We start from the raw sequence: 23,455 nt of genomic DNA, 5'->3' as shown, positions 1-23,455 counted from the left end.
GGTACCACAACAATCACCCAAACTGCCACAAACAAAACTGGTCGGGACAATTTTCAGACGGATTTCGACACACCGTAACGCTGCGGAGCCCAAAATCTATTTTTTTCAAAGAAATGGATGCCCGAGAGGATTTATTTACCGAACCCTCAGACAGCCCAACTCCGCTCAGTCAAAAAACGGAAACACAAAGATCCCGAATCTCTCTTCAAATTGAGTCGAAATCCTTTCGGAATTGATTGCAAGACAGTTACGACAGCATGATTCAACGATGACCTACCAACCGGCGAACACATTGCAAAGTGCACTGTCAAAAACTGAAGGGAAATCTGATTCAATGACGGGAACCAACGTCACACTAAAGATCCAGGTGAAGCGTGCGACAAACTTTACATGAGACCGACAAGAAGGAAGCCCTTAATCAGGCTGCACTGCTGCTGAAAACTTGTCTCTGCGCTCGAACATTAGGATGGACACGAATTCGACTAAAACAACATCCACATACTAAATTAAACAAGAGTAGAGAAACGATGCCAATTCATAGAAGCCGAAAAAGTCATCAACAAACCTGTTGAAACCGACCCGAATTATCAATTGCTAAAAACAAGAGAACTGCGCAACTACAAGAAACCAGAGGAGACACGTAGAGGAGCAAGCGGACAAATAATGAAGAACGCCTCAACAAAGAAAGACATCTGAATAACCGATCAAATGCGGAGAATATGACTATATAAAACAGGGGACCGTAACCAAGCTTAAGCTCCCCATCCGGTGCTTGGCCAATACTTTCGTAATTATCAGGTGAACTGAACTACAGCAAACGAGCCAACTGAAAATCAGCGTTTTCGTCGACATACGATTCACAATGGAAGAATAAAATGATGGAAAGCTGATATTCTTATATTTCCGCGTCACAATATTGCAAACTGGCTTGCAGAAGGGTAAGGCATATTGACTTAACCCTCAGGTACCACAACAATCACCCAAACTGCCACAAACAAAACTGGTCGGGACAATTTTCAGACGGATTTCGACACACCGTAACGCTGCGGAGCCCAAAATCTATTTTTTTCAAAGAAATGGATGCCCGAGAGGATTTATTTACCGAACCCTCAGACAGCCCAACTCCGCTCAGTCAAAAAACGGAAACACAAAGATCCCGAATCTCTCTTCAAATTGAGTCGAAATCCTTTCGGAATTGATTGCAAGACAGTTACGACAGCATGATTCAACGATGACCTACCAACCGGCGAACACATTGCAAAGTGCACTGTCAAAAACTGAAGGGAAATCTGATTCAATGACGGGAACCAACGTCACACTAAAGATCCAGGTGAAGCGTGCGACAAACTTTACATGAGACCGACAAGAAGGAAGCCCTTAATCAGGCTGCACTGCTGCTGAAAACTTGTCTCTGCGCTCGAACATTAGGATGGACACGAATTCGACTAAAACAACATCCACATACTAAATTAAACAAGAGTAGAGAAACGATGCCAATTCATAGAAGCCGAAAAAGTCATCAACAAACCTGTTGAAACCGACCCGAATTATCAATTGCTAAAAACAAGAGAACTGCGCAACTACAAGAAACCAGAGGAGACACGTAGAGGAGCAAGCGGACAAATAATGAAGAACGCCTCAACAAAGAAAGACATCTGAATAACCGATCAAATGCGGAGAATATGACTATATAAAACAGGGGACCGTAACCAACCAAGCAAACTTAAGGAAATGGACCGCAGAGCAATTTAAATTGTGAGTCGACCAATCAACTCAAGGAGAGAAAACCATGAGCAGTAGAAACCGTCACAAAAACCAAAAAGGTTCGAGAAAGGCAGAGCACGATGCAGCGAAAATCCTCGAAAAGAATCTACTCACCAACCGAGTGTAAGGACTGCAGACCCCATGAGATTGGGCGCGTAGTGCCTTTCAATTAACTCATCACATCACAGATAACAGATAGTCGTTGTAAGCTGTATATACCCATTCGGGTAGGGATTAAGTACCCATACGACCGCATGCTGATGATGTCTTATTAATTGATGACGAAACGTGTGCAAGCCACTTGCCAGGCTCGACGAAGAGATCAACGGTCACTCAATCAACTACCGGGCCAACAGTTATTTGTTTCCGGATGATCTATTTCTGTACGCCATGCCGTTGTGCACCCGTTTGATGACCAATCTGTGTTCCAGATGGGCACTGGAACGAGGCTGCTCACCCACAAAATGGACCATATTTCGAACACCGACCATCACTTGCCCATCGGTTTTGGGTTTTGCTGTTGGCCTAATCATCGAGGTCTCATTGATGGATTATTTATAACTTTTAATCATAAAAAAGAGGATACCGGAATCATTTGACGATGCTAGTTCACTGTTTTGGAGCCTTTCCAACATCTTAGCCTACATGATGCAACTAATGAAGAGACAACAGGTAGTTGATGTGCATAAGTTTGTTAAAATCTTAGCGTATGAATCGCGACCAATCGGTTATCTATGTGGTTGAACGAATGGTTCACTTTCTAAAGGACCTAATCTACTCCCTGAGCTGGATCGGAACCCACTTTGGGGCATCGCAGTGGTCTTGCGTTTGTTTAGTCTTCAGATTCAATCAATTTTTTGTGTAATCCGTCAAGAACCAGCAACCAAGTAGTTGAGAGCCTCTATATTCACGTTTTTTCTATTACCGCACTCTGCTTTTAACTGATTTTAACTTTACTGTTTCACTCTCCAGCCTTCAGTGATTTCAATGAATGGTCTAGGTGAATTTCGACTGTTCTATGCCGAACCACCTCGGGGACGGGATGCATTGCAAGACAACTATCGTGACATCGCATCCAGTTCGATCTCCTCATCCAGTATGGCTTCTGGAGTCCTCACTCCATCTGGTCTTATTCGTGAGTTTTCACGAATCTCCGCCTTGGGTGTACAGCAGCTGAGGTACAAACCCTGGCCTGGATGTCCCAACCCTTGGATATTTGAATGGGGTACAGATCTGCTGTGGTCTGTCTCGACCCCAGACGATCCGATCAGCTCTGCCTTGCTACGGTTCATATGGCCCAGTGGGTATCGACGCATACAACATTTTCCTCGTGAGCAACAAATCGTGTTTGACAAGACAACCGTCAAGTGGGATTCGGCGACAATGGAAGAACCAGGGCCACAGTTGAAACAGCTGACTGCTGCACCCCATCTCCAGCTCATCGATGTCATGGCCGGTTATCGATTGACCGTTTGGCGTACATATCGCGGACCACTGATTCACACCGTTCGCCTGCAACAAAGTATTCCTGGAGCGAGAACAGCACATCCTGATTTAGGTGGCTTGTTCAATGCCCGATTTGTCTACTCGTACAATTCAAATATGAACGTAAGTTTACGTGAGAGATGGAACAAATTCCCATGGAAACCACGTTTATCTCATCTCACCGCGAAGCACGCCAAGGACAACGTCGTTTTCTGATGTAAGGCTAGTGTATAATCACCTACTGGAGCATTCAAAGTAGGACGTTTATTCCACGGGCACATAAGGCAACCAATAGGCCCACTTCATGAGTGTGGGATAGTTTACAAAACATTGGCTTGAAAACCAAGTTTCGCCAAAAAATCCCCCACATTTATTGACCCTTAGGAAATGGGAATAGCCATATCGTTTCACGTGCTTTTGAACATGTTTTTGTTCTCCTAATCCAGTACAGATCGAAACACTGCACCGTACATACTGACTATTGATAGCAGTTTTATCCATCCGAATTGCAACAGTGACTTCTAGTTTCGAATATTGGTTCTTGTGTACTTATGCCACCTTTGTCGACCACTGATGCCCACTAATACTTCGTGATCCACTACGTGGACCTATCTTTTAAAGAAAGCTACAATTTTCTTGTTGGATTTTGTACCATGATTACGAGTTTTTAGGAGCAGCTTCAAGGTGAATGTGTTCAGTGAACGAACGGGCTGGTCTAGCTACAATCTCGACTCGAATTTCATTGAAAAAGATGCCATGTTATGAGCTCCTTCTTACGTTTGGCATCGCTTCCGTTTTCTCGTCTCCTATCTCATAAGGATTAAAATGGGTGTTCTCTGTATGTGCCTATATGCATCTATGATTGTTTGTTGCTGTCCGGACATTTCTCTGATAGACCTTGTTTGATCACCTGCACTAATCTCCCATCTATAGCTGGTCGGACTACACACACAACTGTACAGCTCAGTATCGGGAGAGGGTAAGGATGGCGTGCTCGAGACAGTTCGTACAGTGCGGTTGATATTGGACGAAGAAACTTTGATCAAATATGACCCAGTTGCAGGACAAGTCCTAAGCATTTGCGATCTGGATATAGTTCAGCGACCATCTGCTCTTTATATCACGTATGCCCCTAAAAGCTTGCAACTTTATCGGCATCTGGACGACCAGGGACGATTACGACAGGTGGTCCTTTATCCCGTAAGTCCGCTTCCAAATTCTCTATTTATTTAACTTGCTTCTGTCTGGAAGATTTGGGCAACGTTTCACATTGTACTTCTCCAAAGTCTTTATACAGTTAGCATCCTCAACGACATCCATCACAGCGTTCGCTCTCCACAGTGACCATTTTCCACCGATCGTCCGATGGTCGTTGTGAAGTGATGCTAACGTATACCTAATATATTCGCCTTTATTTGTTTCGTTTGTTTCCAGTTATCGTCCCGCCGTGATCCACTGTACAATCTGTCGCTCCTGTTTCGTCCCAATTCCATGGATGTTGTTCAACGCGAGGAACAACGGGGCCATGTTCCACGTTGGATAACTTTAACCCATACGTCAGGCGGCCTTTTGAAGACAGTCGAACGCGAGGAAGCTGGTTCAAGTCTAAGTTCGCACACTGAACTAATGCACAATGCTGAAGGACGCGTTGCACGACTTCGGATCTCCATGTCCGATCCACAATTGGCTGGAGGTCGGATAGGGTCAGGTTCGACCAGCCGTTCTGAAGAGCTGCAGTTCATTTACGACGCGAGAGGGTTGCTGAAGCGCCGTGGAAATTGGGAATTTGTATTTGATGAAGATGGATTTCTAACAGAGCGCCGTCTACATAATGACTATCTTGTTGATAGATTTGCTTATAACAGCAAAGGTTTGTTAATTTGGGCTGAGCGCAAGTTGGATCTGGATACACAGGCAGACTCCGCTTCATCCTCGTTCGACCACTCTCCTGTCGAAGATGACGTCGGTTTCAAACGAGCGTTCCGTGTACAATATGTGTATGATGCCCAAGACCGTTTGGTGCTAGTTCGCGACACCTTGATCGTTCGTGATCTGATGCAATATTTCTACGCTGATCCGAGACATCCTAGTCGCCTCACGCATGTTTTCAATCATGGTGACCTCGCATCCTTCCGATTCCATTACGATCCCATTCAGGGACATTTGATCGCCATAGAAGAATTTGATATGTTGCAGCAAACAGACATTCCTCCGAGGAATAGCAAAAACTCAGATGAACCTTTTGATCCGGAAATGCTTTCTTTCTCCCGATCACAGAGACGGCAAAAACCAAAGCACCTTTATTTTATAATAACCAATCATGAGGGATCACCGGTCGCTATGGTTTCCGAGAGTGGACAGGTAAATGCATGCTGATATTTCTTTCATGATTGATTTCTGTTCACAATTTGTGGGTGCCTATCGCTCGGCCTTTTGTCTAAAGTCTCCTGGATTCAATCCCATCCTTGTTTTTTCTCGGTTCTACTTACCTGAGTTCCATTTTATTCAGGTTTTGTGAAAGTTAGGAGGCAGCGTATTAATGCTTCTGAGGATGGTGTTGTTACATCACATTATACGGATAGTGCACTCCTCCTGGAGCTGAACTCAACAACAGTGATCCCCAATTCCTCTGATGCACACGCAGTCGGTCACAGGAACACCGCAGTGCCGAACGCCCTACCTAGTTTTCGTATTGGCTACTGGTCTCAATTGAGGTTAGCCCTCACAACATCTTTTCAATAATGAAAGCTCCGACTGCCGTACATCCTATGCCCAGTTTACGTCGTGAGCAGAGTTTATTTCATCACAGGACATGACTACGGCCACTGAGTTTTCGTTTTCCCGTTGTATTTCACAGGATTCTGCGGGTATGTGTAGATATGTTGCAAAAAGGAAATAATAATAAAATAATCGTTCAGCTGTAGCACCCTTTAGGTGCCTAGTTGCCATGCCACACGGAGGCACGAGGGCTGGGATACTGGCAGGTCGTCCAAACCTAGACAGGGAAGTCGAGAGGCAGAGGTCGGGTTCGAGTCACGGACCTTCCGGTCAGTAAATTCGCGCTCTAACCACTTGAGCCGCAAAAAGGAAGTCCTAGTATTTCGTAAAGCGATGAAACTGGTCAAAATCCACCTCAGTTCAAGGAAGAATAAAATCTTGAATCGACATATCTGTCTTGTTGTAAACGGAGTCAGTTTGTGGCAAAAGCCGATGAGCGCTGCACAGGTGTGTAATCCTTGCTGATAATGATCGTCGGTGTGCATCTTATAAGAGCCATTGATTACCTGGAAGCTAGACGCCCATTCTACGACGAACGCTAAACTGACGCTCATATGGAACCTCTTCAATAACCATCACAACTAGTTGTAGTCGGGTATTCATTGATGAGTCTGTTTCGGTCAGTACTTGTGTGCTCAATTCCAAAGCACCAAATCTATATTATAAACTAGGAGGAGCAGTTTTTAGTCATCTAGTAGTGGTGGGTAACTCCTATATTGTTCGACCACCATTGTCAGAAAAACTGTCTCAATTAAATTCAATTTGATCACTCTCATTCAATTTTCGTCAGTCGGTAAGTGTTTGCAACAAAGTTGGATCCTATCTCTTTCTTCCACAGACCACATGGACCGCGGAATACTCTGCCACCGGTGCACGTCGTCTCACGCAACCGAACAGAAACAAGTTTCTCACCAATTCCATCCTAGAAGATGCCAATGTTCCCATCGGATATGCTGGCTGTCTTGTGGATGGACACACTGGATTCGTCTTCTGTCCGGCAACTATGCGTGCTTACGACCCGCTCGGTGCAACCTACACAAGTCCCGACTGGCGTGGACTACTTAGCACACGACTGTCTACTGTCTACCGAGATCCATCGGTTTTGGACACCCACAAATGGGGTACAGTGGAACAGCTAAGTTTGGGCATCGGACCCGCTGGGATGTCAGACCGCTTGGTTAATGCCATTCGGTCTCCCGCCTGGTGGCTCAAACAATCCGGGCTAGATGTGAACACAATTCTTCCACAGCTTGACACTTGTACTGGAACGATCAGTCGCAACGATCGACTAGAATGGGAGCTTCCTCAGGTTCCAGCCTCCTTCGATCTAACCGGCCGTCTTGACACGATGTTCTATCGTGATTGTGGTTCGGAGTTGTTGAATCAGAAGTTGCAGCGATTGACTGTGACTCAGCCCAGTCAACTGACACCGGGTGGATTAGAGGCAAATGGCCTTCCCGCATTTTTGACTGGTTACGTCGTCGCCAACGATTGGTTGCGTTTGATTCCATCACAAGACATGTTCGGTCCTGAGGTTTGTGTACCTTCTCTGTTTTCTTTCAATGAAGTTCAGTCTGAAATATACTGTCCAACCAGTGCCACTAAGGACCATCGCTGTCTGTCACTCCAACTAGAAACGCTCTTGCCACCATCAAAACCCAACGTAACAAAACACGTTTGTGCCCTCATTTGTTTCACCCCATTCAAGGAAATCATCCCAACTACTGATAAACAATCACGAGGCTCTTTCTAACAATTTCCTATCTACAAAGATGATCTGATAGACAGCGAGCTTTTGGGCACAAATTTGGAAATTTTTTCATAGAAGCCGTTTGTGTTTTTTACTCAGCACGTAGTAAAGCCGTAGTCGTCAAAACAATGTTTGGGGAGTATGGTAACAGACAAAGAGAAACCTCGCTTTCACTCCGTAGATCTGTTCGGCTTCGTTATATCGACGGTTCAACATACTGTTTGATCGATTCAACTTAGATTCAGCCAGAAACGATGTGTGCTTTGAAAAAGTTCGATTATTCGCCAACATTGCTCAGTCCTCCCGTTTACTGTCATCCGACAGGATGATCAATACACTAGCTAACCCCGCGTTTTCATTGTCTAGACAAGTTTGGTGAAACAAGAATAATTAGAGGAAAAGCCATTTTCGGTCATCATGCTACAAACCGTTTTCGATAAAAGCGACCCTCCCTCGATAGACAAGATAGTAGTATTCCATGTGTTATGGCCCTTAAACCGACTGCCCGGCAACACTCTTTTCGTTTAGCCATGTATAGGGTAGACATTACCTATGACTCCACAACGAAAAATGAAATTCTTAGCCAGCAGTTTCACTTACGTTGGAAGCTATCATTTTTCAGGAAGGGGACTCCGGAATGAGATATGCTGATGGCTGGTTACACTAACTAAAATGACCCTTTCGTATAGCGTTTGGCACCATGCATCAAAATGATCGCCCTCATTGTAAAGTTGTCCTATTCCCCACTCCATTCGATAACCACTGTTCCTGTTCAATTCAACCGACTTGGTCAGGCTGCCGAGCCGTTTCCCTGTCATCGTCGCTATATTCGTGGTACGAAACTGTACCCAAGGCAACGACCTTAGCTTTGATACTCGGTTTCCGGTTCACAACTAAAACGTCTTCAGAATCATTCAAACCCGTTTGGTTGATATCCTTTCTGTAACCAATGCAGCAACTTCCAGGGAATGTCTGTTCCCCTTGGGTGTACTCTTTGATCTCGTTAAACTCTCAACTGTATATGTTAAGGAATGATTGTCCTTGTTCCTAACCTCGGTGTCGTGACTCGCTTAGGCAACCATTTATAGTGGGAATCTTTCTTTCAGGGACACCATTCTAATCAGATGTCCCCTTCAATAAGCACAGACTTTGGTCACCAACGTTAAAAAGCTTTCATCAAAGGTGGCACAACTGTCTCCATTCACGTAGCTCATTGCCCTGTTTTTCCGAGTGGATTGTTTACGGTCCGCTGGCATGAATAGTGATCGTACCGAGTGGTCATCCTTACTGTACTATCATTGTGTCGTTTGTCCGAGACTAACAGATGACTCATCAATATGTGCCACTCGTTTACTCCAGCAAACCTGCGAGATACGTCTCTGTCCTTTCGTCTTAGTCAGCCAATTAGTTCATGGACTTCGCTCATCTTTCGTGCCCAATAAGAAACCATCTGATCACATATCTACAGGCTATTTTAGTAGTGTGTACTTGATAGTTGACTTCCCAAAATTTTCTGTCCATACTTTCCCAAGATGATGTTAGTTACTGATTCTTATTCCTCTGAATTAACCCGCAGATTTGCTCCCCTTTGTTCTCAATTTGATCTCGTATTTCGTCGAATCACTAAGTGAATTTCTACCCAAGGATGAACATGTTCCGTTCTCAACACAAGCCCCAAACTCGATTTGGAGACGGGATTGGCTCATAGGCTATCCACGCATCCTGTCTAACCGGTCCGGCTTTTCGTCAATTCTTGCGATGGGTCTTTCCTTTGCATTTTTGCGTCCTCCGTTAACCAGTGGGCGATATATAATTGTCCTTTCGGGCTACATCACGCGCCTCTCAGAAGGGTCAACCAGTGACTTGTGTGGGTTATGCGATGTTTGTCAGTTCCTTCCCTCTCATCTGATCGATTACAAATCCTGCTTGGTGGAAAATATTACCAATCAATCCCGTTATTTTACCAGCTGTCAACGCAGAGATATTTCCTTGTTCTTGAGTTGGTAATGCGCTCCAGTTTGTCTGATATCTGAGTACTCCTCCGCTGCGACTCGTATGTAGTTCTCAGTGACCTCTTCACATCCTTAGAATGCAGCTAAGTTGTGTTTGCTTTTACTCTCTTCAAAAGGTGATACAAGTGTTTGGTTCTGTATTCGTTCACCCTGAAAAACTGGTGATCGATATATGAAAAGTTGGCAAGAAGCTACTTCACCATGTTTCGCTTTTGTCCTGCTCACTTATTTAGGTTACATTCGAAGTCGACCGCCATGGTCAGGTTCAAGTTTTCGGAACTCCTGCTGCGCCGAGTCGAACTGTCACTACCTCCGACCTTCCTCATGCCGATGTCTTCACCTCCGTTAAACTTCCAGCGATCTTGATTTCGGGTTCGCGTCTGTTAGACTGGTGGACGGAACTTGACGATTTCTCTGGAAAGTCACTGTTCGTCCAGTCTCTTGCTCGTTTGGGCCAGCTGGCCACAACTTTGAAGGAATTAACAGAACTTGGTATAAAGCTCCCGGTGATTCACAGCCCCAGTGATTACAACTTGACCGTGCATAGGATAGGCTCTGGTCGTAGTGAGATCTGGTTAACTCGATGTCTGATCCAATGGCGAATACGCTTCGTTACTTCATGGGAAGAGGCTCAGTCTCAGGCTCTCTTGGATGCACAAAATCGGGGTTCAACAGGAGCCTGGGCCCACGAGACACGTATGGCCCAGGGGCTTATGCGCTTTGACTCCGCATACGTTGCGACCGTGGACTTGATGGCGGACAGCAGTGCAGCCACTCAACTTCTCCGGTTAAACCACCTGTGGACCTACAAGCAATTGTCCCAGCTCCAACAGTCCGAACACTTGTCAGGATATCGATGGGTTTCGGTAATCTCACCCCCCGAAAATGGAAGCGCACTTTTTCGGCTCTACGATGATCCAAGTACCTATCAGTTACGAGCCTTTTCCAAAGCAAAACTAGATTCTTCTGGGTGATCTGTCCAACCGATCGACCCAAGCGCCTTCCCACTGTGACCACTGTAAATTTTCGATTTCAACCAAAAATCCATTATCCTCCTGGTCTTTTTGTTGACCAGCGCCAAATCTGTACAGACCACAAACACATTCGATGACGCGCAACCGACAGATTACCTATCAATGTTCATGATTGGCAAATCTCAATAAGACAGGTAAGTTCTCACTTTCAGCTACACGATGTCGTGTCACAAGTCTACACCACCGTCTACGCATGGATCACCATAATAATGCCAGCGGGCTGAACAGAATGTACTACCGCGGAGCTGTGTTCACTATTACCTTTATTAGTGCACTGCTGATGATGGCCATAACACCAGTCAGAAGGTATATGCACTAATAAAGGTTTTTAGTATAGTTGACAAAGGTGAGATGCCACACGTATAAAAATGAATACAATGCAAAATGGGAGCAAGTCAAAAGAGGAACTTATCGCCTGTGAGAGTTCCTTGGTGAAATTCCCGACGGTGGGGACGTGTTTTCTCCGCAGTTTGGCCGCTACATGTATTCCATGGTTGGCCGTGGACTTGCGCGCGCGCGAGTATGTGTTCGGCCGAGCTGTATGCCTATTCACTGTGTGCAGTGTGAAAAGAGAGTGTCCCTACGTGTTTGATGCGTGCACGAACATGAAGCTCGTAAGCGTCCATGGCGCGTGACGTAAGTGGTAGCCGAGCGAACAAAAATGAGTGATAAGTTGTAGTGTACAAGTTGTCGGCTAAGGTTGTGGAAGTGGGACAGGAATTGTCACCTGGTTTGAGTGTTTGTGACGCTTGATCTGATGAGTGACCTCTACGCCTTCCTTACCCTCTGTCTCATCATAGAAGTCTAGGCTAGCAAGGCGAGCTGTGTGATCCTGTACTCTTGTCGACTCGTGACGTAGTACGAAGCAAAACTTTTTCTGTACATAAGGCAAACCATCCGGATAGTAGGTGACTTTGTTACGTAGCTACCTCTACTAAGAGTGACTGCGTGTACAAGAACGAGACCGCCCTAGATACGTATCAGTGGTGCCTGTATCGACTTCATTATGTCACTTTCATCGCAAGTGAACTCATCATTAGAATAACCAAACGATGACATCTGTCATGCTTTTCATGCATGCATCGTATGTATTACTCAGAAGTCCATTCCTCAACCTACCGTCCAAGTTGACTCATTTATTTCTCTCATTGTTCCTGTGCGTTGATCATTGTGTTCTTACACTATCTTGCAACACTCCCGCATCTGCTCTTATTTCAGTTTTCTCACGCTTGCCTTTTCTACGTGCGATCGAATTACACCATCATGCCCACGTCTACCGCGACCGCTCACTCAGTGTCTTCCACGGTAGTGCTGATCCCCCCGCCTATCCCCTGCATCCCCGGTATTAGCCGCGTGACAGTCAATTTAATGATTCCTGTATTTTCGAGGGCTTTCACTTCCTCACAATCGATTTTCACTGCTCCCCTCTCACTCGTCATCCTTCAGAAGATTCGATGCACAACTGCTCCTAGGTACTCTCATCTACATCTCTCGCCGAATCTTGCTACGGACCAATCTTGTCGACCCCATACAATAGGACAACCTTCCGTGAGATACCTGAACTAAGGTCACAGCAACAAGGTGCTTCCTAATTCTTTTGTTTGCTTCGGCTACTAATTTTAGTTGATTGTGTCCTCTCTGTACAATATCATTCCCTTCCACCCTATCGGCTCTTTTGCTATCACGGCTACTGTTTCACTGGCTCGACAATCAGACATCTTTATGATATTGTTTTTGTTTTGTTTTTTGAACAAATAGCCCTATTCATTTCTTCCCATGTTTTGTCCTGCTCCATTGTGGGTTTTTTTATTGATCTCGAAAATTCCGATCTTCACACCTACTCCATTGTTCTCCCGTGTAATCAATGTAAAACGGAACCTATCGTCGAACCCCACTGTTCGTGTCTACGTGATACCCAAAGCCCTCTGCATCTTTGTACACAACGCTGTTCGCAAATGTCTTCAACAGTCTCCTTATTCAATCACCGTTTACGACTCTTTTCTCCTCTAAAGGGCGTTCTTACCATCAATCACCTAGTATTTTCAACTTTGAGACATATCCGTGAGCAACTGACTGACCAAATGAAGGGATCAGGAAAGTAATATAGTCGAGAGTGACCCGATAGGATTATGGAGGCTGAGACGTGAGACGACAGGTTTACCAGCCTATGGATGCAGGCTCACCATTAGTGTTTGCATATTGCTTTAACAGAATGTCACAAGCCATCAGTGAGGCTTGTCATCTGAGTGCCACTCCGGTTCATTACCCTCCACCCACACACCCAGATGGGTTCATTTTCCGAGACACCCATCATGGGCTGCAATACACCAACATTTGAAAATGGCGCGTAACGGCCACACAACCATGGAGGAAGAAAATAAGATGAAGAGAAAGCAGAAGACTGGAAGTTTATTTCTAGCGAAACGGCCAAGAGCGAGGTGCCTACATCTACCCAAACCACTGCAATAAATACATCTGAGCATCATGATGTAGTAAGACGTCATCGGCAGGATTCACCGAATGTCCTTCACAAACGTCACCCAACAAAAGCCCAGCACACAACGATAAACAAGCGTTAGCTAGGTAGTTCGGCTAAGGAGTGACAAGGAGCTCGCCACTGGGAGTGGTTAAGCACCATGGCCTGTAGGGCTTCCAACCACGCTCAGGTAAAATCACTTGGACACTCCAGGAAGGCGTGAAGATATAACAGCGTTCAGCAGAGACGAGTGAGCCTCCAAACCAAAGTGTGTATCTCAACAGCCTGATTGCGTTGGTTGACGTGAGACTACCAAGGTAGTACGAATTTTAAGGAACATTTCGCCGGACGCTCTAACCCTCAAGCTGGACGGCCAGGAGACTGTGTTAGTTTCGCTTCCATTCATGGATGATATGGAACTGAATAGCTCACGGACAACTCCCAATGTAGGTGATTTGGGCAAGAGCTGCACAAACCATCACATTCCCCTATTCCGCGAGGGTCTTCATAAATACGCACATCAATTACAAAGGGCATGGTGGTTCCGAACGATGAGCTTCTGGACAGGATCCTACGCATCACTAGCTCCTACATTGTTCAAAACCTAGTTAACCTAGCTGAACAGCGGTCTTGAATTTTACAGCCTGGAAGTGGAAACACGTTGAGCTTACCTTCACACTGAAAATGGCTATGCCAAGCTAGAATTCCCCTGTCCTGGTGTTATTTCGATTTTTCGATGTGGACATCATCAATACTGTACTACCCGTAACACAACTCCTGAGGTTATTGAAAACTCTGACAGCGCACGACCGGTTCCTCCCATCCTGAGGCTCATCAGACAGGCATAGTCCCCTTTTCCGTCAGCCTTATGTTCTACTTGAAGAACATCACGAACGAGAAATTCAACTGAGATTCAGTTGAGTCTTCAGTTCGAGAAATAAGTATGTTTCGCGTATGTGCTAGCCAATCACCATAGATTACACCTGTGAAGTTAAGATACAAGTAGTCGACCATCCAAGCTTAAGTGGATTTCATGTGCTTCTCTTGCCTATCGATTTTTGGTCAGAGTTTGCTTGAAATGATGTTTCTGAATGCATGTGTAGTACTTTTGATACGCAATCGAGATTGGAAGTGTTAACTATGGTGGAAGCTGATGCCCTATAGGCTACTTTTTTCGTGGACTAGTTTAAGGATTACTGCGCATTGCTTTTCGCTTTACGTCACCAGTTGATATTCATTTTAGACTACAGCGTCGCTTCTGCTATCGAGGCTTCCGAGATGCATTGAGGAACAAGATAGAAATGAGCAACTACAAATGTCGCAAGAGGTGGCATTCAGTTCACTCAACAATTCGAGTAGGTTCCTTCAAATAAACAACCAGCACTTTTGGTGAAGTTTGGGTTGATATGGTAACGCTTGCACTATTCGCGAAACACACCCGCACACTAATTTGCTGCTAACAGAAGACCAAGCTGAGTCCAGTTGAGTCTCTCGTTCATCTTCGTCTGAATGTGATGTACAAGACCGCTTCAGGTTTCAGTTGATACGATGTTCGAGATACCGCAGTGCGTTGTCTAGACGGAACGCATGCTCCTAAGAATGCTGGAAATTTTTCGATCATGTTGGTTATTGCGTTTGCATTATCCACCTTCCTAAAGGTCTCCTGACGTACCTTCTCGTTTCTGATCCGATCTGTTTGGGTTAACTGGAAGAAACAGTAGCAGGCAAGTTCCCGAACCCTACGGAATGACCGACTGCACACGACTGTACATCTTTTCAATATTAAGACTAGCTGAGTGCAGCCCACCCAGAGCACGATCGTCTTATGCTGCAGACTAATTTATCCACAGCCTGTGTGTGGAGAGCAGGACGCAACGCCACTCAGGTTAACGAAATTGTCGACAATCCTCGACAGATCATCTGCTATACTGAAATATGGATGGGAAGGTGCCAAATAAGAGCTGTTTATTATTCGAACTATTTTTGGGCGGGGATTACTACTGAATCCTGCTTTAGTGGACCAATTGAAAGCAGTTTACTCAGGAACCTGAACAACCCCACTGAGGATGCATGTTCCATGAGAGTAATTTCTCACTGGTAGGCCATTTTCTCCCTACCATTATATTAAGTAGCTGAATCTGATCGTTTTTTAGTATTTTTTCATCCCCTGTCATTTCGCCACAAAGAAATCGAAGTCGCTTGCTTCTCCCCTCTGTAGAACTGGTCGAACGTGTAAATGTTTTATCTTGCCTCCAGTTTTTGCTTGTGGTTTTATACTCCATGCGTCCCTGCAGCACTTCACGCCAAAGAATCAGGTATGGTCACATGAAAACTTTCACTGCTGACTTTTTGAACTCAAAGTATTGAAGAAAAAGCAAATAGGATGTGTACTAGTCATACATCCGCATACATCAGGGACACAGATGTGTTGTGGAGCCCTCCCGCAAGAGCACATACTGTTGGGACGGTACGTAGAAAAGTGAGATCAAACCTATCCGAAGTACATACCTATCACCTCGTATAGATGGGGTACTCGTGTGTTAGGGAAAGCGGCTTATACGCAAGTGGCAGAAAAGTTAAAAACCAACCGGCGGCCATCTGTTCAATTTGGCACGAAACAGCGTCCAAACAGCTATATAGGGTGTCCGGCATCCCTTCTTTATGGATGGGAATTTACTCCATTGTGCACTTTGTCCCGGCCGGTTAAAGTGGTATTCATATTTCGTATTGAATATGCACGTGGTGCAGTTCCGGCAGATTATGTATGCCTGCCGCAGTGACCACAAAATCAGCTCTTTCAGGATCGCAATGTGGATTTTTGTATTCAACCTTACAATTCCAATGTATCAAAGAAGCGTAGTTAGCAACGTGTAAAAGTTGGGAACGGTTGTCTGATCAGTGACCTCGTGCTCAGGCGAGGCCTGATCATACCACAATTCAGTAGTACCTTGAGCTTCCGATGTTCATCAACGCCTAAACCACACAACCTAGATAAACGTTAGAATTTGATTGATTCAGCTAAAATCGGATCACTTACTCGCGTGATTTGTGTAGCCAACTCTACATACATGGGAACTCAGAGCATGAACTTAGGTCCATTAGATGATACTTAATCAACCGCCTAAACGACACCGATGATCCAGCTATAAGTACAACCCCAGCCAAGGAAGATATCGACATGACAACAAATGATGTATCCGTATAGTCATAGTGAAATAAAGATCGGATGTGTGAGGACTATTCATTGGAAGGTTAGAAAAATGTTTTGGGGACGAGTCCTATCCAAACCGGCTTTTATTTCGCCCCGGAACTCCGCCTTTTTTGGCTCTCTGCGAGAACAACTCCCTCCAGACTCATTCAGTACTGCATCAACTTTGCTCCGAAAGTTTTTCGTGTATTCGTCATCTGGGAAGAAACAGGGTAAACGCTTGCAAACACTTTGCGCTTCATCCGTCATGGGAAAATTCCACATTTTATGAAAAGCAACCAAGTTATAGCCCGAGTGAATACACATCTGCTTGATCCAAAGTTGTGTTCTCTCCATTTCGTTTTTTGGCGCCTTCTTTCGCGCTTCAATAAAAGCGTTGCCGACCAGTCCGTACCCGAAAAGCTTACCCAAGTATCTGTAATATCCCAAGCCCGGTCCGTTGTACTCCGATAAATTCCACCTATTGGTGTCCATGTCACCTTCGTACGGGTTAAGCCCTAGAATCACATCTTCCACGAGCAGGCGGTATACTCTGTTTGTCACTTCATCACCCCCCTTCAGTGTAGCTTCTTCGACCTGCAAGTTCTTGCCCATTACGTCCAAAAAGCTTGGTTGACCACCGAGCTTTATCGAATCACTCCACATGGTGAAATGTTTACTCCAGTCGAGGCTACCCATCCATGGATAGCCAGAGTGTCCAGGTGGAGAAGATATTTGAATATCCGCTACAAACATTTCAGATCTGGCTTCCTGCCATTGGGATCCTCTGTAGTTATGCATTACCTTGACTGCGTCGTCAAAGTAACGGGCGGATGATGTAACCTCGCTGGTCTTCGTTGTGTAGACATCGACTGTCCTCAACATCGAATTCATTGCATCACCACTAATGACCAACCAAGGTACAGTGGAGTACTCTTTGATTTCCTTCGCAAATGACGCAAATGACTCCTGATTTCGTAGATCCAACCAAGGATATCGATAGACATTTTCTAGAAGGATTGTAATACTGATCCCCTGTGGCAATTGCAGAAACAGTGGTCCACCGTGAGGACTGACATATTGCCCCTGTTTCCGCATGCATATTGCAGTGGACAGTATTGGCCATCGACTCCATCTCGGGTGGTGATCAATCAAATCAGTTTGTGCATTTATTCGTATCCATTGATTCGTGAGGTTGCTGTTAGTGTTTGTTAATACCGTCCACCTGAATGCCTCACCAGGTTTGGCATACACACCTAACGGGAAGAAACTCCCGGAAAGGTCAGAGAAAACCTTCGCAACAACAGTCGTGGGACGCGTGGAGGAAGGAATTTTTCCGGGATATCGGTGAACACCCGGGAGAGAAAAACCACTTTTTCCGGATTGGTACTTCAATGCCAAATTGTAGTTAACCAAAGCAGTTACTGACTTTTCGTCCCTGACATAATTCTGTATATCGCACGGAGCCAGATACTCCATCAAGGCCCCATATTTCGCAACTAACGCATTTAATTGTACCTCAACATCTTTTTGCTCCATGCCAAGCTCTTCGTCTTTAACTTGGAAGCGCTCTGTACTGAAGGCCTTCCAGCTGTTCACATAGCGCTCTATCCAGTAGCTTGTGGGTATGAAAGCATTACTGTCAGCTGAACCACTCACGGTCAAGAACTGCGGTTTCAAATCGTCTTCAGTTCTAACAAAGTCAATCTCCAACTTTTCCAGTAGTTGGGACAAACTGTCGTTTTTATCTTCATTTGGATAGCCAACAAACGCGGAATTTTCACCGGATATCAGTTTATCATAGATTTTATCAACGTCAAATTGGTCATTCCGTGTAATAAGAATTACATCACCTGGCTTGTAGTTTGCAGTTATATTGACGTAGTTCGCTGTGGATGACCTGTCAGTGAGCCAGTCTTTGCAACTTGTCCGAAATCCCTTGTACATTGGGAGCCAGTCTATTTCTATCGGCAGTGCATGTCCCATGATAAGAAACACTTTAGCCTTTTTTCGGATGATCGCCATGATCTTTGGTTGGTCCGTCCATCCAAGCACAACATCCCTGTATCGGTGATTCGGTTTAAAGTAGCCATATCCGGGATGTACCCATAGTTGGTCTTGAGTTCCAATTATTGCTCTTCTGGTCTCCTGAATAAAAAAAGAGAAAATGTGAACTTGGTGAGCCCAAAATCTGGGTCTTTGCAACCATTTTATGAAAACACCTCGGGTAAATAGCCTATGCGGGTACATCTGCATCTATTGTAATTAAGGCGATGAATACACAGCACACAGAATGTTTACGTTTCGGCTCCCTTGTGGCGTCGGACATTGGTGAATCAACAGGTTTGTTCTCTATAATACCAATCAGGAGTTTACCCAATTTATTGGAATTTTGGATCCTGCAGACGCAGTAACATGCATCAATTCATGAGAAGCGAATTTTCACTTGTCAGAAACCTGTTTTCTGTAGCGTTGTGACAGCCGGGTGCGATCGTGAATGTTTTATTTCCATGGCCAAAATGGTGCGATCGGTCAAATAAGTTAGCCTCACGGCGGTTAGCCAAAAGGCATCAGGTTGACAGAAGGAAACAACGTTAGAACGTTGGTCCGCTGTCCTGCAACCAGACTGGCTACTGTGGTTTTGTGTCTTTGTGTGAGACTTTTCAATGTCCCTGTCAAACATGCAATGCGTGACTTTACGTTAACGGTTTTCACCTGGGCCTGGGTATATGAATCCCTTGCCTGTATCTCAGTTCCATGTTCAGGCAGAAAATTCCCCAAAAAAGTAAATCCAACCCGCTACAGTCCAGCCATTCAAAACATCCTTTTTACTCCTACTGGCTACATCCGTTACTCTTGCTGACCACTTGGATTCAAACCATACTATGCACCGATCGAGTCGACAGAAAGCACTGACTCTGTCGTACTGTTTGCACAGCCTTATGTTATACATTACTAGCCATCATTACCAACCAATTTAAAGGTCAACAAATGCATGGCGTGGAGCAGGTGTTCTATTCATCTGCCCACAAAAAACCAGCTTGGAGTCACGCGCGGGACGACTGAGATGCCTACTGAAAGCCTTACTCCAAATTAAAATAGCGCAAAAGCAAATTGGTGTGCGGAAAATTACATCCACCGTGATCCACTCAGTCTTTCACTTCGATGCTGTTTAACCCGCTACCCAAATGTTGCGCGCTATGCAGTCATCCAGCAAGCTGAATTGGATCGCCCATGTCAAGAGAATAGCAGCAAGTAAAAAGAACACACTCGATAGCGCCCTCCTGTCACAACGCCGAGGGAAATGGGTTTGCGACTCCGGTGAGGATTCTCCTCCCACGGCAACACTTGTTACAGGGCCTATATAAGTTGATCTTACAGCCGTTTCCCAAGTGCATTACTTGACACCCTTGATTGATGTCTTATGTTGATCGACTGAAGAAAGCTTCTAACAGCTGCTCTCTGGAGACGACACGTGGTATGCCATTCTCCTGGACAGTGTTACCGTTACCAAGAGGATTCGGACTGATCGCCCTCTGTTTTTCATACGATGGACAAACAAAATGATGTTCCGTTCCTTCTTGAGCAATTGTTTTTCAAGGAATGTATAAACGACCGTGATAATGTATCACTGGAGGCTAAAAACTATAAATTTGCTAGATCAATCGACGCCACCTCACTACCACACAAGTCTCCAATCTCAAAAGATCTTGTCACCCTCTAACTGGAACCAGCCCGTCCGGTTCCGTGTGGTTCGACCAGGAGTTGAGGCCCTTTGAAAGATCACTCCTACCTCTCGAAAAGACCAGGATGAAAGACTCGTAAATTGGGTTCTCTTATATTCCCCTAGCTATATATCTAAGCAACTGCATGGCAGGTAAGTTTATGCTCAAAGTGACTAGTGGTCTTATAACACACATTTAATACATATATACATTCCCTTTCAGACCAGAGTTCCATCAAAGTGCGGCTTCCAGAGCTGTCTAACTACGGAAAGAATCAGGTCGTTACCATTTGAATTCCTGGTAACCAGGCTTAAGATCCCCTGAAAAGGGAGCAGTCTTTCTGGTCCTTCCATTTGAGCTGGAAGGACCGACTGACTCTGGGAACCGCATTTTGATGTATCTCTCAAAAAATTATTAAAGGGCCAAAACACACTCAGCATAGGCCCCTTTGAGGAGATTTCTTTGGTCGATCTCTTCAGAGATATCAAACTGTGTTTCGGCGGGCCATTTCTGCAGGAAACACGTGTTCGTCAAGCTGACCCATCTACTGATGAAGTACCCCATAAGGAAGTAGCCACATTAAAACCGAGTCCATCTTGGGTGACAATCCAGTCGATCTGAGGTTGTCAGTAATTCGTGGCAAGCAAACTTTGTATTGCGTTGAGCATTTTTGAAGAGCAGACAATTGACACACGTACAAAGTCCATCCAGAACACTATGACCTTAAAAGAGCGTGGTGGATATGGCCTACACTGCTACCCTGAGTTGTCAGCCAAGCAAAGCAAACTGCTCTACGTCTTCCGGAACAAGTAATATTGCAGCAACTACTTACATGTGTTCTGATTCTTACTGCACTGCTTCTGTGGGCATGTGTGTGTTAGAGCAACGCATTTTCGATCATCTATGACACATCCGCTGATACTGACCACCAGAGCACAGAGCTTCTAGAAACTGATCTCGTTGCGCCCATATTGGTGAATTTCATAAAGCATGAAGAACTATTTCGAGAAAGTAACATTAAGGGCATCGATTTCGTGATCATTAATTTGGACTCAAGTCCGCACTGTATGGCCCAGTATAAACCGATAGTTCTTGAGTGAGGCTACGCTTATCGATTTATTCATGTGTGAACATAGGGCAAGTTTGTGCTGCCATCTGATACTGCTTTTTGGCGGGTTGTCAACCTTTTTTATTCAGAAGTTTATTGAATTACCATGGCAGTGGTTTTGGACGGTGATGAAGTCCGACTTCACACTGCACACTACTCTTGAGGTAGCTGAACCCTCAGCAATAGCAATGTGTAATGTCAGGAAAATGTAATACGATATCTCGAATATGTTAGCAACTGAAACATGAAGCGACCCTTGTGCGGCACGTTCATTTAAATAGCATCATAAACGAGAGATTCAGCTGATATTCAGTCTTCTTCCGCTTACCACGCATCACTTAGCAAAGGTATTTGGCGAATTGCGTCCAATCTGAGTTCAAGTAGGACATAAGGTCGACTGAAACTAGGGGACCGCATTTATCGGACGACTCTGAAGAAGGACGAGACCAGTAGTGGGCTACCAAAGAGTCTTCAGCAACCCTACGTGTGTTGTTCCTTCAAAAAAATATACGCGATATCTAGAATACCGTACCAGATGAGACACGAGGTGGCCTTTGTACATCACATTCAGTTGGAAAATAGCATTAACGATACATCTTTCATTAACACCAATGTAATTTGTAGATGAATACACCTCACCAATGAACTCTTAGCATATTACGGGCCTGATGAGGATGGAACCTAGTGCCACTTCACTGTCCCCAGTGTTACGCTTGTATTATTATAGAAGCCTAGAACGTGTTGATTGATATTTGTTCCTGTTGTAAGCAAAACGGTTTTTCGGCATTATTATGGAAGACTAAGACATGTTGTAAGCACAATGGTCTTTTCCAACAGAATATATTAGGGTTTCCGTTGAAGGGACTTGCGTTTTTTCTGTGAAGATGAACCGCAATGTCGTTTGTAGGTAAGGTTATGAGTCATCTATCTATTCGATCGTCACAAAATAAAAAATAGCATCCCTAATCATCAGCCGTTCTATAGTTATCGATCACCCTCCTTTGGTGCCTGTCTGAATTTGGTGTCGACTAAGTAATACGGCCTGAGTTTCGAGAGGTGAATTAGGCATAGCGCAAGCGCTTATCTCGGTCACACACTCGATTGAACGGTCCTGCTGCAGTTATTTCGTTAAATCCGCGCCAAAGAGGGGAAGCACTGGACTCGAGTTTTGCGCTTATTAAAGTTGATCAGCATTGCTGGTTTTACACTCCGGATATCTGACATGCCAGGCGAGCATGTTTCCCCTCCTCTTCCCCGGAGCATTCTGAACGCATCGGAATAATCATGTCTGAAAAGGCGAACGTGTTCACGCTTGAGGGAAAGCTCGAACGACTGCACTAATTGTGTTCCGTCAGGACTTCTCAATAAGTCCGAAACTTGTTGGACAGTCTTGAGTAGCTGTGGCAGGATGAGGGATCCGTAGATTCATATTCACACCACTCTCATCCGAACAATCCTCCTTTTATATTCGCAATGCACTATTCATAAGGTTGCTGAAAATTCGTCGACAGCTCACGACCGGTTTCGCCCTTCTTGGGGCTCATCAGGTAAACACAGTCCCCGAGTTTCCGTCAACCATATGTTCTACTTGAAACCAAATTGCACGAAATTAGCGAAATACACTCACTTGCAAACTAATTTTTGGTTTTGCGAGAGACTTATCTGGAACACAACTGAATCTCTCGTTTGTGGTGTTATCTGATGAGCCCCAAGAAGGGCGAAACCGGTCGTGAGCTGTCGACGAATTTTCAGCAACCTTATGAGTAGTGCATTACGAATATACATGCATCGCGATATCTCGAATATCGTAGCGACTGAAACATGAGGCGGCCTGGTGCAGCACATTCAGTTGCCTGAAAACATCACAAACGAGAGATTCAGCTGGGTTCCAGGTGAGTCTCTCGAAAAAAAAACCAAATTAGTTTGCAAATGAGTGTATTTCGCTAATCCTCTTTTTGTCTTGGAGCCATCATTCAGGTTCGTCCACCAAACAAGACGTGATTATTCACGTGCTTCCAACATGCGCTAGTGCAATGGCGGTAGCACGCTTGCCTCTCATGTCAAGCCAATGGGATGCACTGCTGATGAGCTCTAATATGAGAGAAACTCGGGTCCAGTGCTTCCTCCCTTGGGTGT

General features: G+C 45.0%; 1 protein-coding gene across 1 annotated transcript in view; it reads left to right on the top strand.

Moving 5' to 3' along the window:
* Positions 1-12,796, top strand: part of T265_01396 (hypothetical protein) — a gene marked incomplete at both ends in the record, with an annotated part of 130,863 nt that extends 118,067 nt beyond the window's left edge. Inside the window, 6 exons of the mRNA XM_009165422.1 lie at positions 2,737-3,372; positions 4,183-4,449; positions 4,684-5,610; positions 6,866-7,561; positions 10,023-10,957; positions 12,042-12,796. Of these exons, the coding sequence (XP_009163686.1) occupies positions 2,737-3,372; positions 4,183-4,449; positions 4,684-5,610; positions 6,866-7,561; positions 10,023-10,763 (3,267 nt within the window). The remainder of the gene's footprint in view (positions 1-2,736; positions 3,373-4,182; positions 4,450-4,683; positions 5,611-6,865; positions 7,562-10,022; positions 10,958-12,041) is intronic.
* Positions 12,797-23,455: the final 10,659 nt, after the last annotated feature.

Source organism: Opisthorchis viverrini (assembly GCF_000715545.1).
Source record: "Opisthorchis viverrini unplaced genomic scaffold opera_v5_15, whole genome shotgun sequence".
Lineage (NCBI taxonomy): Eukaryota > Metazoa > Platyhelminthes > Trematoda > Opisthorchiida > Opisthorchiidae > Opisthorchis > Opisthorchis viverrini.
Note: the sequence above shows the minus strand (reverse complement) of the source record. Positions and strands in the feature narration are given on the sequence as shown.